This window comes from Lasioglossum baleicum, chromosome 12 (genome assembly GCF_051020765.1).
Source record: "Lasioglossum baleicum chromosome 12, iyLasBale1, whole genome shotgun sequence".
NCBI classification, from domain to species: domain Eukaryota; kingdom Metazoa; phylum Arthropoda; class Insecta; order Hymenoptera; family Halictidae; genus Lasioglossum; species Lasioglossum baleicum.
The window spans coordinates 12,514,091-12,529,115 of record NC_134940.1 but is presented as its reverse complement, the minus strand read 5'-3'; the positions used below and the strand labels follow the sequence as shown (position 1 = coordinate 12,529,115).

The following is a 15,025-nucleotide window of genomic DNA, read 5'->3' as shown; positions in this document are numbered from 1 at the left end:
TCAATCTCACCGGGTATGAAACCATAGGAAGGAGAAGTTCGCGCCTTTATTTTCTGCCGGTGCTCGCCGTGCAGGTTCCTCCTAATATATATGCAGATTGCAGGTACAAGGAGTGCTCGGATTTTGCACGCGGCGCGCTCTCGGTTTTGCGCAACACGCCGCTTTTTGCGAAAAATGCCGCTTAATAAATCCGATTGGCCGACCTCGGGGAAACGAGGCGCGCAGCTTGCTCTGATATGCTCTGCTGTGCTCTACGCCTCTCATAGTGATCTAGAAAGATTTTTCCGCCAGTTTTCTCCGGAGTTTGTGCCACGGCAGATTTCAAATTAGCCTCGACGCCGGGTCCAGGGCCGTATAAATGATTCATGGCGTCCCGCTTCGCTCGGCCTGAATACTCCGCGCGTATTATAAGCGGCTCTTCCTCGACTTTCCGCGACGACATCTTTCTGCGATGCCAGTCGTTCGTGCTACTCTGTTTCCAGTTATTCCGATGCTGATCACTAGGCTTTGAATTTCCGTTCATTTTGAGTTCCAAACGTTCTATTTATGTGCATGCGAAATACGAAAATTGTAGGCTTGTATTTTGGACACGAGTGATTACTTGGTGAAATGATCACTTACACCCAGCCTAATTTACCCTGTACCAATGCCATGTTCAAATAAAATACAGAATGGATAACATGATCAATCTTTGCTAGTTGCAAATGTTCCATCTTCAATATTCGTCATTCGAATCGACACAAAAATTGCTGAATTTGCGGGTCTATAGTTTACCCGAAGAATTAACGAGCCATTGAAATGATGATTGTACTCCATCATATCACGTTTTCATTAAAATCCCTAATGGACAACATGATTAAACGTCTGCTATCAAGAGTGCGCAATAGTGCGCATATATTATTCGTATTAACAACCAAAATTTCTACAATATTCAATGCTGTTGCACTTTACAGTTCCGACGCATACTTTCATGCCTCGAATGTATTGGCTTGGCAAGAAAGTAATTTCGGTATTTTTTAAGGTGAAATAGAGCCCAATTTTTTATTCAAGTAATGAACTTTAATGAATACAGTATTTTCCCTTTTGTTCGATGATCCATTGCCAAAAAGAATATCGCCTGTTCATCGCCTGAATAAAAAAATTCGGTTTTACTTCACCTTAAAATATCGAAATTACTTTCTTGCCGACCCAATAAATTGTGACCACCCAAGCACGTAAAAATTGTTACAGAATTTTTAAAAATGAATTGAAGAAGCGCTCTTCCGTATGCGAAGCAGTTCCACAATTTTCCAAGCCGCGCCACAGGAAATGCGCCATAAATTGCCGGTCGAGCGGCATCGATTTAATAAAAATCGTAGCACCATAGCCCCATGGGGTTCGCCCCATAGCGCTGTCGCGTTGTATCGTTCCGGTTCACGCGGAAGATACGATCCGGCGCGCGTATGAAGCGGACCGAGACGTCGTTTCAGCTTGGTCCGTTGTACCTGTGTACCTGGCTACGCCATTAAAGCTGGAATTCAGGTGTATTAACGATGCCGGGCCTGTGTCGGGCACGTATGGAGCCTCCGTGGCCACCCGGTAGCGCTAATGGTGCGCCCGGAACCGTTCGTTAGACAGATTTTATTTCGCATAGAGGTATGTACGCTCGAGAGTAGGCCCGTTTATGCTCTCTGTCACGAAGCCGAACCGTTCCGGGAAACGCCTTCGGGGATTGCGTTTCGATGTCAGCACGCCTCGATACGATAAGACCCCCGTAATCGAGAGTTTTCCTTCGGCCCCGCTCGATTAGATTCGATACCCTATGCCTTATCCACCGTATCGCATAACCGAGCAATTATCGGCCGGTGTCGGCGGTTTATCGACGACCCGACCCTTCACTGTACCGTTCGAACGCCCCTAATCACTGGAATCGCCGAGTGCCGGTGGAGTGGTTTACCAATCGAGTTCTCGAAGACTATGGTTTTATTGGGCTGGGGAAACCGTTCGATTTTCTGTTCCGTATGGCCTTTCATCTGCTTGGATTTATGCTCGCTTTATTCTCCTCAATTCGAATGCGCTATTATTTTGAATTAAATCAAAATCTTTTCTTTTTACCACGCTTATATTAGCTTGCCGAGTTGTCGTTGTTATTGTTGTTGTTGTATGCGTCAAATCTTGTAATCGAATTTTAAACCACTTCCCGATTAACTAGAGACTTGAAACTTTAAACATAGCTCGGAACTGGAATGCAATATAAACTGGAATGAAAAAAATTTTAATATTAACCGTCACACCTCGTCGCGCGACGCTCGGTAGTACGTGATCGCGTTCAGCGATCCCCACTCGGCGCGCCAGCGCTCCCTACTCCATTACGCGTTCCCACTCCGACTCATCCCCACTCCACAGACCCATTTCGAACCGAAGGAGCTCAGTCAGTGTGGTGTTCCGTTCATTCAGTTCCATTTCGGACAATTTCGGACTCCATCAAGCGACGTCGTCTCTCGGAGTCATCCCCTCATTCTATCTCGCGTATTTCCACACATATCTTACCGTTTCATACCAGTATTACAGTTTCATACCGTTTCATACCACGCACTATATTAAAATGCACTAAAAAGGAGAAAATAAGTTTTTAGACATTAGTAACTATAAATAAAAGCGTGGAGCGCCCACGAAGATTACGTCAATGTAGTTTAGCGCTCCACGCTTTTATTTATAGTCACTAATGTCTAAAAAATTATTTTCTCCTTTTTAGTGCATTTTAATATAATGCGTGGTTTTCAAAAAGTTTCTTTTTATATTTTTTTATTTTCAATTAATAATCATTGCAAAAGAATAGAATTTTATTTCGTCTTTATGGAGGCTTAACCGTTCGTGACCAGTTTAATTTGTCGTTAGCAGCGGATTTTTATGCAAAATAAAAATTGTCTGTATTTATTGCCAGATAAAAATGGTACATAGATTTTTTAAATCGTTTTAATTGCTTAAATATTCTTACGTGATGCATTTTGTCAGCGGTGCATAAAACTCCAGAGGATTTCCAAATTGGAGATTTTGAACACACTATGCTGTGTCTGGTATCGAAAGTCCGTGGATAATTGGTCCAGTTAATGAGCTGACGTTGGGACAAGATGTTTCCACAGTCATGTAGACCGTCGTCCGGCATCAAGGATTTAAATCGAGCCTGTCCTGCTGGTTTTCAGATGGTTCTGCCACTTCGACGACGATAATTACGTGAACGTGCCACGCCTGCTGAAGCTCCTGGACAACTACAATCCACGGGAGGACTGGTACCTGGGCAGACCGTCGATACCCGCGCCCTTGGAGATCATCAGGCAGGGCCCGGAACCCTCCAAGAGACCGGTGAGTTGTTTTAGAACAGTTCTGGCGTGTACCCCTTTCGTTTGGAACCTGTTCCTCGCGTCTTTTTGCCGTTTCGAGAAACAACGGACCACCTTAACGAATCATTTCTGCGGGTAGATGGGTAGCCTGCTCACCCAGATACCACTCGAGGATCGATTTACGTGACTCGCGTCTCGATTCGATCGAGAATCGACGAGATATGTATTGCGGAGTCTGAATGTTTTTCAAGATTCGAGGGAATGTGGTCGGGGGTTTCGTTTAAAATCAAACTTGATGGGCGTGGATTTAGGGGATGAGGGGAATCTGTGTGGATTATAGCAAGAATGATTCAATTGAGCCGGATAACTGGTTCTCGAGATGAAAACTTATAAATATCTTTACGAAGTGATAGATATTACTAAGTCCAGAGATCGTTTAAAATAAAATTCAATGGCCGTGGATTTAGGGGATGGGGGTTTGGGATAATATAGTTTGGACTCTCTAGATCAGAATAAAAAAGACTCAACCAATTGGACAACTAGCTTTCCAGATAAAAATTCATAAACGCAGCACGACACAGTAGTGCATTCAGCAAATAATGGACGTTGCGAAATTCAGAGGGTGTCCAAAAATAAAGTTTGATACTTCAAGAAATCCAATGATCGCAGTTTCGCAGAGTCCATCGTTTTGGAATCATCATCCGTGGAAGGTTAATAGCCAGATTAGGGTTCCGAGGAAATTACAGCGTTTCCAGAGGTCGTTTTTCTGGCGAGGAACCTCCCCTTCCGGTTACCGGGTGCGTCCACCGTGAACAATAATAAGTAGAGTCTCTTTTTTCGTTGCGGTGGCCGGGGATCAGCGTGAAATCCGTTTGCTCGCGGGAGGTCCGACGACGACAGAAGCTTCCGAAGCGGATTCTCTCTCCGTCGCAGCCACCGGAAGCGAAACAAGTGTCTCCGCTTGAGAATTTAACATTTCCCGCTGGTAACAGGACGCAAAGGGGTTGATGTCGTAGTCGAATTTATGCGCGAGTCAGCCTGCATTTTCCAGCTCGCGGCCTGGAACTGATAAGGGTTGCAACTACCCCCCTGCATCGAGGTAGCGACGTTAACCAAGTTTCCGAATGCCACCCCGACAAGGATCCTTTTTAAACTTAACTTTTAGGCACTGACTCTGATCTTCAACGGAATCTCCGAATCAAAAAAATTCTCGATCGTGAAGATTCGGTGTTTCTCGAGCAAGTTTCGTGTATATTTGGACAGAATTTAATTCGACGATTATTATCAAGGATAGTATCAACGTATCGTTATCCGGACGAATCGCCGCTCACCGCGTCCTTCAAAGTGGAACACAGGAGAATGACCAGTCTCTCTCGATCTCGTTTTTGAGATTGTCGCGTTCTCCGCGGTCGAAATTACCTTGGGGAATGACGCGGCGCTATTTCCCGCGAAGAAACGTGCCCGGTGGATCGCGAGAGTAAGAGGGGGGGGGGGGGGAGCAGGGCCCGTGGTCCTGTCAGATGTACAAAGTCGGGGCAGCTTGATCAAAAATCGATAAAAGGCCTGTCTTACCAGCGGACTTACGAGATACACGACGCGATTTGGATTTCCGCGATATGATCGGGCCCCGGAGAAGGGGCCGGCAGCCGACAGGTAAAACGGGCCCCGCGATCTTATCGGCCGGCAGTGTCATGCTATAAGCCCATTAATCCTTTTTCCTTCGCAACCAAAAAAAGAATCGCGGGAGAATGAGAGAGAGAGAGAGAGAGAGAGAGAGAGAGAGGGAGAGAGAGAATAAGATGAAGAAAGAGCGAGAGAGGTTGGAGAGCAAGATGAGAAATAAAAGGATCACCGTTGTCAGACGGCCGGCTTCCAGGAGAGGGGCCCGCGGTACGTACCCTCGAAAAAATTCCCCGGGGCATTTATCATCCGCTTAGACAAATTAATGGCGGCTCTGATCCGCCTGACGGTGCCACAAAGAATTTCCCGAACGCGTCGTCCTAACACGCTCCCTTCTTCCGTGACACGCGTCTCCTAGACAACCCCCCCAAATATTTCGATGACTTGATTCTACCCTGCACTCGCAGACGCACGGCCGAAGGTAAATCGGATTATCGGGAATAACAGGGCTTGGGACCTGCTGAGCCCTGTTCTCGAACTCTCTTGCTTCCTTTTCCTGATGTATTCGGGGTTTTGGAAATTGAGAATATTGGTACTCGAAGAGTTCGAGAGTTGCGAGATCTGTGTTTGAAGAATTTGGAATTCCTTGAAAGACGGTGTTCGAAGCCCTTGAAATTCATAAGTACGAGTATTCGAAGGGCTTGAGATCCCTAAGTACCGATACTGGAAGATTTAAAATTTATTAGAGCAGATATTTGAAGCGTTTGGACTGCTTGAATACCGGTATTCGAAGGGTTTGAGATCAGTGAGTACCGGTGCTCGGAGCTTTAAAATTTGTCAGAGCAGGTGTTCCAAGCCTTTGATATTTGTGAGAATCTCCGAGTACCGTTTCTACTTGAAGAAATTGTAAACGTTCGTGATTCCCCTTGCGAAATCGGCGGACAAGTGGAAATGGAGCAACCGGCCTGATGAATTTCGCCAGGAAGTGGCCGTGATATCCCTCGGAATGCAAGCGAATATCGCGGAATGGGTACATTTACGTGGAATGAGATTCGTCCGACCATTATTACGGTCTAGGTTAGCTTGGATTTGTTTAATGCCGCGGATACGGCCGAGATGAAGCTTGACCTTACGTTCCACTGATCCTTCAGGAATCACTGGGAAATTGTGTCCTTTAAAATTTATCAGAGTCTCTCGAAATACCTGCTCTACGCTACCCATGACATCCCCCAACCCTAATATCCACCGCAACGACCGAATACACGTGCCTAGGCCAACTTCAATCTCCTGTTCTTGATCTTTAAAAGAGTCTATTACTTCACCGAATAGACTTTGCAGTTTATCAAGATATCTGCATGTTTTATTCTCTACATACATTTTACTACAATTTTCAATTGTAGTTATCCGACCGTAAATGGTTAAGCCTATTTAGAAGCGAAATAAATTTTTATTTTGCGTAAAGATCTATTGATAATTAAGTGGTCCATTATCTAAGACACGAGTCTTTTATTTTTCAGGTTTATTTGCTCTTGCGCCAAAATTATGCAATTTTATTAAATGAAATTGAGTGGAGCAAAAATTAAAAGGAGATCGCGGTATTGAATTAAGAATCGATTTTCGAATCGGCACAATAGAATAGGCGTTTAAGTAGGTTAGCAGCGAGGTTGTTATCGATAGTCTAGTTCGCAGTGGAGTCTCGATCGACTTTCGAGGGGGGTTTCGAGGAGCGATACTGGTCGGACCGGATCGTAAGAAGCCTGAATGAAGAGGAGTCCTCGAGAGGAGGGCTGAAAAACATCGAGCACCGAGTCGAGACCCTTCCTTTTATGCGGCCCGTGTCCGCCGAACAATGTCCATTCACTCGAAACGGCCCCGCACCGAATCCGCTCGCAATAAAACCAGAATAAAACCGCGAAAACCTGCGGCACACACTCGTGGCCTGGCGTCTAGATATATCCTTGCGCAATCTTACATAACCGACTGCCATACTGGTCGAGCGTCGATATCGAACGCGTTCTGTCCAACATTTTTCAACTGTCGTTATCCACCATTAATTTCCAGCCGACACCTCTGACCCCGAAATTCCTCAACAAGCCGACACAGAAATTCTGTCCCTTTCACGAAACCGACTACTTTGCTAATAGACATGTTCCGTGCTGGTTGCAGCTTTATACAATCTTTAATTCACGGTATTGTTCACTTATCGAGGACAACGAAAGATTTCAATTTTGTTGATTCCTTGACGTACGATTGTCTTCGTGATTTCAACAATTAAAAGTTTACTGGCTTTAATAATTCTGCGGACGAGTAAAGAAAATTTAATTTTAACCCAATGGACCTATTGAAAACGGAAATAAATTTTTACATTGCTCCAGTTTGTTGGAATTGAGGTAGAAAATTTTTATTCTACATAAACAACCGCAGTATAATCGTAGGGGACTAAAAAAGATGCTCCAAGATTGCAATTATCTCCTAATTGCTATGCCACTGAAGTGTTTGAAGAACAATTTTCAATGGACCTATTGAAAACGGAAATAAATTTTTACATTGCTCCAGTTTGTTGCAATTGAGGTAGAAAATATTTATTTCATATAAACAGCCGCAGTCTAATCATAGCCGGGGACTAAAAAATGCTCCAAGATTGCAATTATCTTTTGATTGCCACAGCATTGAACCGTCTGAAGAACAACTAAGAAATTGTTTGAACGTACTACGAGCCAGAGGCTAGCTGTTAGGGCAACCTGGCGATTTTCGAGAGATCGTTTAGCGATCTGGAAAAATGTTGGGTGAAAAGTGGATTCGCAAAAGGATTCACCGTGTTCGTATCTGCGGGGAACGCGATGCGGTTCACCATGGTTCTCCGTGGTATCCGTCGACCCCCCATGGGTGTGGTACCATCGTCCAGCCGAGATTATGGTCTCGGTATGGTGGACGTTGCTCTCCCCGGGGGCCCTCGCGTACTCGTATATTATATTTGCCCGAGAAATACGTCTCCCTCTCTTGCTCCCACTCTTTTGCTTCCTCTTGTACTTCCTCGTTCACGTTCTCTCGGTCCAACGTCCTTTTTCTTTCTCTCTCTCTCCTCTTTCTCCTCTCCTCGCTGTCCTATTTGTTCCCCGAGCTTCTACGGTCTCGATGCACTATTCGCGGACCTGCAGGCATCGCACGTGCATCATACGAGCGACTCTCTCTCTTTCTCTCTCTCCCTCTCTCTCTGGACATCGATTCAATGGCCACGAGGGTGGAGATCCTTTTACTTCGTCGCCTAACAGAAAACGAGCCTTTTTTACTCGTTTTTATACCGGGCTCGCTGACCTGTTAACGGAGTAATCTTTCTGATAAATGACTACATCCAGGATGGAAGGCACGGGCTTGTCCGCTTTTCTTTTTTGTAAAACGAAATTGTCTGTCCTTCGGGATTGCTGCACTCGGGATCAACCCGTTGCACTATGATTTATTCTACGGTTAAAGCGATTAAAACTTTTCCGCTCGTGTAACAGCTACTGTGAAATTCGCGAGTACCGGTATTCAGAGGGTTTGAAATCGAATTCGAAGGTATTTGGTTTGGCAACTAAGTTTGCGACCTCCACATTTTCTCAAACTAAGTAATTTATATACAGGGTGTATCTCCGTTAAGTTATGTCACCATTTTTTAGGAATTTCCAGTAGCGCAATTAAAAAATGTTTTAGACAAAAGTTTCTCAGTACTTGACGAGCTACGTGTTCGCATATTCTTGAATCTGAAAAAATGTTTTTTACGTAAAAAAGTAAAGGTCACCTTTAAATGGCACTATATGTTTTGGACATCATAGGATTGTTTCTGACGTCGAGACGAATTTAACAGTGTACTATACTATGATCTTGAAATGACCTGAAACTTGAAAATTTTGTGCAAACGTAATTTTAATGAAGAATTATTTCTTACAATATAAATCAAGTTACATTAGATGTTCGAACTGCGATCCACCTTCTATGATACAGAACTCCGCTCTTTGTATTAGATTTTTCGTTGTTGCCATGATTAGGGCGTCTCGGTTTATGTTATTACATGCAGTTGTTATGGGATTTCGAAGTTCCTGAACATTATTGATTGCTGTATCGTATACAACAGATTGCAGATATCCCCAAAGATAAAAATCCAACGGAGACAGATCTGGAGGACGCGGTGGCCAACGAATTGGACCATACGTTCCTATCCAACGATTTCTAAACGTCTTATTAAGATATTCCCTAATCGACGAAATCAACGTTATTGGTCAACAGAGAATCCACACCGGACACGAGATCGCAACATTTTTTAATTGCACTACTGGAAATTCCTAAAAAATGGTGACATAACTTAACGGATACACCCTGTATATTTTTTAAGCACCAGTATTTTCTATATCGAATTAATCACAAAATTCAGAGCTTTTCAATGATATACAGTTCAAAAGGAATGGTCACTGAATGAAGTTGCAATGATACAATGAAAGAATTACGAAACAAAAGGTCGCGAATTTAGTTGCCAACCTAATACTTAAGATCAAGGAGCACCGGTTTCCAAAAGGTATCTACCACTACAGAGGTGTTAATTAAGAAACGGCCTGTATCACTACCCAGTAAACATCTCCAGCTTATCGAGCCCTGAAATTGAAATGATGCCGAATGAAATTGAATAGAAAATCGTGGCACCGTTATATAAAACCATAGGACGATTTAATTCGTCTCGGCTAGTTAACGGGTTCAGGGTGGCACGAGAAGAACAAAGACATTCCTGCAGCGAGGTCCGATTCATTTAGCGCACGATATTTGCTGAACCGGTGCCGCGGTGCATGTCGGTGTTTCCCGAGCCCACATGTCAATGGCGACCGGATAATTAGTCCGGCCGTTGATCGTCGGCGGGCTGCAGCGGCCGTAATTACTGGGACTTTTGTTACCGGCCGGAGATTAAAGTTAGCCGGGTGTGTATCCGTTGCTCCACACTTCTCTTCGGCGGAATTCTTCGTGCCTGTTGCATTGTCGTTCCGGAGAGAGGTAGTACTCCTATCCCCCGGCTGGTTGCGGTGTGTTCGATCACCGTTCCTAGATCGATCGGTGATTACGACAGAGCGATCCATGTGTTCTGCATGTCCGAGTCTCGGAGCTATGGCGGAAAACCGGGTGCATACTATGCACCGCATAGATCTCGTGCTTTTTGCTACTTCGTTGCGTCGAACGGATAATTAGTTTCAGCGCGCGTCGTTGATTTGCATTCTTTCGCGCGACCTCGCGCCGACTCTGTCTATTGCGGCCCGTTTGATCGGATCTACGGTGAAAGGCGTTCACCGGCGTTGAAATCTCGCGAAAAATCACCATCTACGGATGATGCGAACACGAAAAACAGGGTACGCGCCGATCCTGTGGCTAAACGCCGCGGGGGATAGTTTGTTAATGACACACCGGCCATCGGAAACTGTACATAGACGCGCATAAATCAAGGTACCCGGGAGATGCTTCTTGAATAAATACGAGTCGCAGAAACGTATAATTAATCGAAAGACACGTTTCGGCTAGTCGATTCCATTCGCCGGCCAGCGCGGATTTGAATACGAGGGCTCTCGAGGGGGCGAGCGGCCATTTACATAAGAGCAAGAAATATTGATTATTTGTCGGGAGGGAATTTATAAGTTTACAAGAGCTCCGGCTCGGGGGTGTTCGCGGCTCAAGCGTACGAGATTGTGGGCGTTGAAATATGAATATATTGAGTTTCGGAGTAAGCAGTGTCGAAGCTGTTGCGATTTGGAGGCGAGCGAATTTTTGGCCGAATATTGCAGCGGTTGCAATTTGGGGGCGTTCCGAATTGAGGGTGTGCCGAAGTGGAAACATTTTAAATTGGGGGTGTTCCGGATTGAGGGCGTGCCGAAATGGGAACGTTTTAAATTGGAGGCGTTCCGAATTGGGGGCGTGTCGAATTGAGGGCGGGCCGAAGTTGTGACGTTATAAATTGGAGGCGTTCCAAATTGAGGGCGTTCCGAAGTGGGGGAAGTTTGGGAGCCTTAAAATTCGAAGCGGTGTAATTCGGGAACGCTAAAATTTGCAGGCGTGCGTCGAACTACGGAAGCTGAGATTTGGAGTCGTAGCAATTTTGGGGGTGTTCCAATTTCAGGGCACACCAACTGGTACTCCCCGCAATGAAGCACCGTTCAAGCATTAAAGCGTCAAGATGACCGCTCACTCGACTTCGAATCGCCTAAAATACGGCGCCGTTAGGTCTAAGCTCCTCAGCTACTCGGAACTTACGGGGTATCGGGTTTATGTTCCGCGCGTTTAACAGTTCCCGGTGCAATTCAACTTCGGGTCTGCAGTTGGCGAAATTACAGACATCTATGCGCGGAAAGCGACCCGGTAAAAAGCATCGCGGGGCCAGTCCGGGCCATAACAAGAAAATGAGACGGCAACAATAGGGACGCGTAGAGCCGCGGAAAGAAATATAGGAACGTAATTATTCGCCGTTGGCCGGGTCGTTACCCGAGTGCAATAAACTCGCTCGCAGCTAATGCACTGGAATAATTCTGTGGCTCGCGTTTCTCTAGCCGGTGCGGGTAATCCGCGTGCAAAACCGACGATTTCAGCGATATGGATAATAACGCCTGTAAAAACATGCCCCGTGGGGGACGTATTAAATTCCGGTTGAATCCGGGAGGAGCTCGATACGCTTCTCCGAAGTGTTTCGCCGTGATTAAATTAAGAAGAGGAAGAAATCGCGGTCGCGTCTTGTGTACCGAGAGGAAAGAACGAGAAAGAAATGGACACGAACGATTATTGATATTGCTTGCTCTGCGCCGAGTGATTCAACCGATTCGTCGGCGAACGGATTACGGTGTACTCCGGTTACTCGCACGGATACAATATCGATTGGCCCGGTCGGGGCACACGCGAGGTAATAAGGTTTATATTAGAATTTCCGCGATAACAGTACGATCTAGCCAGCCGTAAAGTCCGCGCACGATATCTCATCTGGTCTCGGTTGGTCTGCAATTAACGTGAAACGACGCCGAAAGCTCGGCAGCAGCACAGCCAAGAGAGGATCGCCGCGCAAATAAGCTGGGGTATCTCCTCGCCGTCGTCCATCCTCGGCTTTAGAAACACGTGCAGCACGCGGCGCACACTCTGTGAGCGGCCGAGCTGCTGGTAGTAGTCGTACTCGTAATAATAAAGGTGGGGTACGGGCGAGTACGAGAGCGTACAGCCGAGAGAGAGAGAGAGAGAGAGAGAGAGAGCGAGCGAGTCAGCGATACACCGCTCCGTAATAAGTTCCTGGTTTACGGTTCATCGGCAGGTTATCCCGGGGCCGGATCGGCCTACCGGCCAACAGAAACCACTGGCTCCTGCACGAACTCCGGCTGCCCACCGTGTTCTCTCTCTTTTTCTCTCATTCTCTCGCCTTCCGTTGCTCTCTCTCTCTCGCGCGCTCTGTCTCTCTCTCTTTCTCTCGACGGATCACCCTTTCACCGGGGGCGTGGCGCCGCAATATCACAGCGCCAAGACGCGATCGTAATTGCACTGCCGCCGTCGAAAGAATGGGGATCGGTGATTAAGGCCGTGCCGAGCGGACATTTTCAGCCGATCGCGACGTTCATCCAACAAGATCGATCTACTCGACCGGACACACGCGCGAAACGCATGACTAGGCGCTCTAGTTGTCGTGTCTTGGCCCCTGGAGCGCCGAGACTCCGCCCACTTGTGTGGACCACACCGTTGACCACGCCTTCTTTGAATATTTTCATGAGTTGCGAGTAATTGGAGGCAAGGTTGTATACGAGTGTTGTTTGATAGAAAGAATGAGGTAGAGTGGGGTAATTTGTTTTTTGGTGGGCGTTACCAGGCCACGCCCAGTTGGTTCGATCACTCTGAGATGATGCATGATCTTTTTTAATATTTGATCGAGTAGAGCGTGTCTAGAAAATCTTTTTGCACAAACCTGCGCTTAATTCTCAATTCAGATTTCGCCGCGATTCCCGCGCCCCGCCTACCGCCCGGCCACCCCGCCCGTTGCTGTATAAGCGCGGTACACGCAATAACGGGCATGCACGACGACAGAAAACGCGTTCGTTTCTTATCCGTTGTTTCCCCGGCTGTCGTGTCGGGGTTTTTCTGTGTTTCGACGGAGTACGACGGGAATAAATCTCGACGCGTTTATCGAAGTGGAGGAACACGGCGCACAAAGCGCAATAAAAATTGATTACCTCGTTCCTCGGGCTGATAGGACTCGCGATCTAGGATCGGTAACGACGTTTCGCCGGCTCGGCGTGGAAAAATGGCTGGATCGAGGGGCCCCGCGTAATGGCTCCATTGTGGCCGATCGCGCGATTTGTTCGAAATACGAGGGATTCCGTGGATACCAGAGACCACGGCCTCTCTCCCTTCCTCTCTCTCTCTGTTCGTTCTCCAGTTCCCGGAATTCGTCGCTCGGTTCCCGTACATCTTTCTGGCCCCTTATTCCCGCTGTGCTAACTGCTAATTGGTCTTCGAGCTCCCCGGAGGTGTCCGCCACTAAATATCTGCCCGCTACGCTCGCAGATCGCTCGATAAAAACCGCGGTTCCGTGGGAATTCATTGTTCCACGAATTAAACAATCTAATCCCTCGGGGTGGTGTAATTTTTAAAATTGGTCAGCGAGTTCTACCGGCTTTTCCAGATAAGGCGTTCCAATTTATACGGAAAAAATGCCTAAGAGACGAAATAAAATGGGGCAGTTCGAATTAGGGTCGGTCGAAATTAGGGACGTTCCGAATTGGGGGCGTTCTTTTGGGGTGTTCCGAATCGGGGGCGGTCCACATTGTGGGCGTTCTAAATTAGGGACGTTCTGAATTGGGGGTGTTTCGAATCGGGGACGTTACCAATTCAGAGCGTTCCAGATTGTGGGCGTTTCGAATTAGGGGCGTTCCGAATCGGGTGTGTTTCAAATTCAGGGCGTCCCCAATTGGGATCATTCAGACATGGAAGCGTTAAAATTTGTAGGCGTTGAAATGTTGGAATAAAAAAATTGATCGAAGTATTTCACTGATTTTTGGAAAATCGGTGCTCCAGTTGTACGATGAGAGGCTAAATTGGCGGTTCACTGTGGAACGTTTCGGCGACCAGAAAAAGGCGGAGTCTCAGGGGCCAGATGTCCACGGTACGAAACAAAACGAGCGAACTCAATCCACGTCGGCGACCCGTTCGCCGAGAAAGGTTCCACGAACAACGGCGACGGTTCCGTATCAATTTTCGCGCGAGCCTAAGGCAGATATAATTGCGAGCCGTCCAAGCGGTTATTTGGCCGGGAATTGAAACTGACGAAGAAGCCGAAAGCGCGGTTCTCCCAATTAAAACGGCTGGTAGCGGATAATTATCGGCTGCGGGATTCGACGGATTGCTTTAATGAAACGTCTCGTATTTCACGGGAGTATTCCTTTCGGCCGCGCGTTGCATCCCTTCGTCTCTTTCTCTCTCTCCTCTCTCTCTCTTACGCTCTGTCCCTCCGCCTTTTTCGCTTCGTCCCCGCGTCCCTCGTCCGCGAAATGATTAATACGGCCACGGTGGAGCTGCAGGTTTACTGCTTTCCCGCTGCGGCCACCTACCGTCCCCTTTTTTCTCCCGTTCCATCTCGAAAGGCCACTTCATCTTCGTTTTCAAGGGAGAACAGCCGCGCGCTCGCGCCAACAGTAACCTTCTGCCACGGATTTCCTGCTTTCCCCGCAGCGTTTCCGGCCGCCTCGACACTGTCGACACTTCCCGCACGATGTTACGCCCAAAGAGTCTCGAAGCTTCCTCTATGAAACACGAAAAGACTCGACTTTGCTCCGCTCTCCCAACTTTGATACGTGAAACCTTCTTTCGTCCGATCTAAAGTCTATTGTTCGAACAAAAATCTCACTTTCCTTCACCACCGTTTTTGTCCAATCGCGGTATTCGTTTCTCCCAGCCTTGTTTACACTTATTTCTATTCGAGTTCATTCCTCGAGCTACATGCCGAAAAATAGAACGAGGAAAATATTTTTTAACAAATCCTGTGAGACGAGGCAGACAGAAATGGAGGAATACGGAAGGGAAACAGGGATATAACGAAAAGTAAACCGTAG

General features: G+C 46.8%; 1 protein-coding gene across 1 annotated transcript in view; it reads left to right on the top strand.

Annotated features, from left to right (window-relative positions):
* Positions 1 to 15,025, top strand: part of Fng (Fringe glycosyltransferase) — a 101,164-nt gene that overhangs the window by 43,249 nt on the left and 42,890 nt on the right. The window contains exon 5 of the mRNA XM_076435246.1: positions 3,183 to 3,342. Coding sequence (XP_076291361.1) covers positions 3,183 to 3,342 — 160 coding nt within the window. The remainder of the gene's footprint in view (positions 1 to 3,182; positions 3,343 to 15,025) is intronic.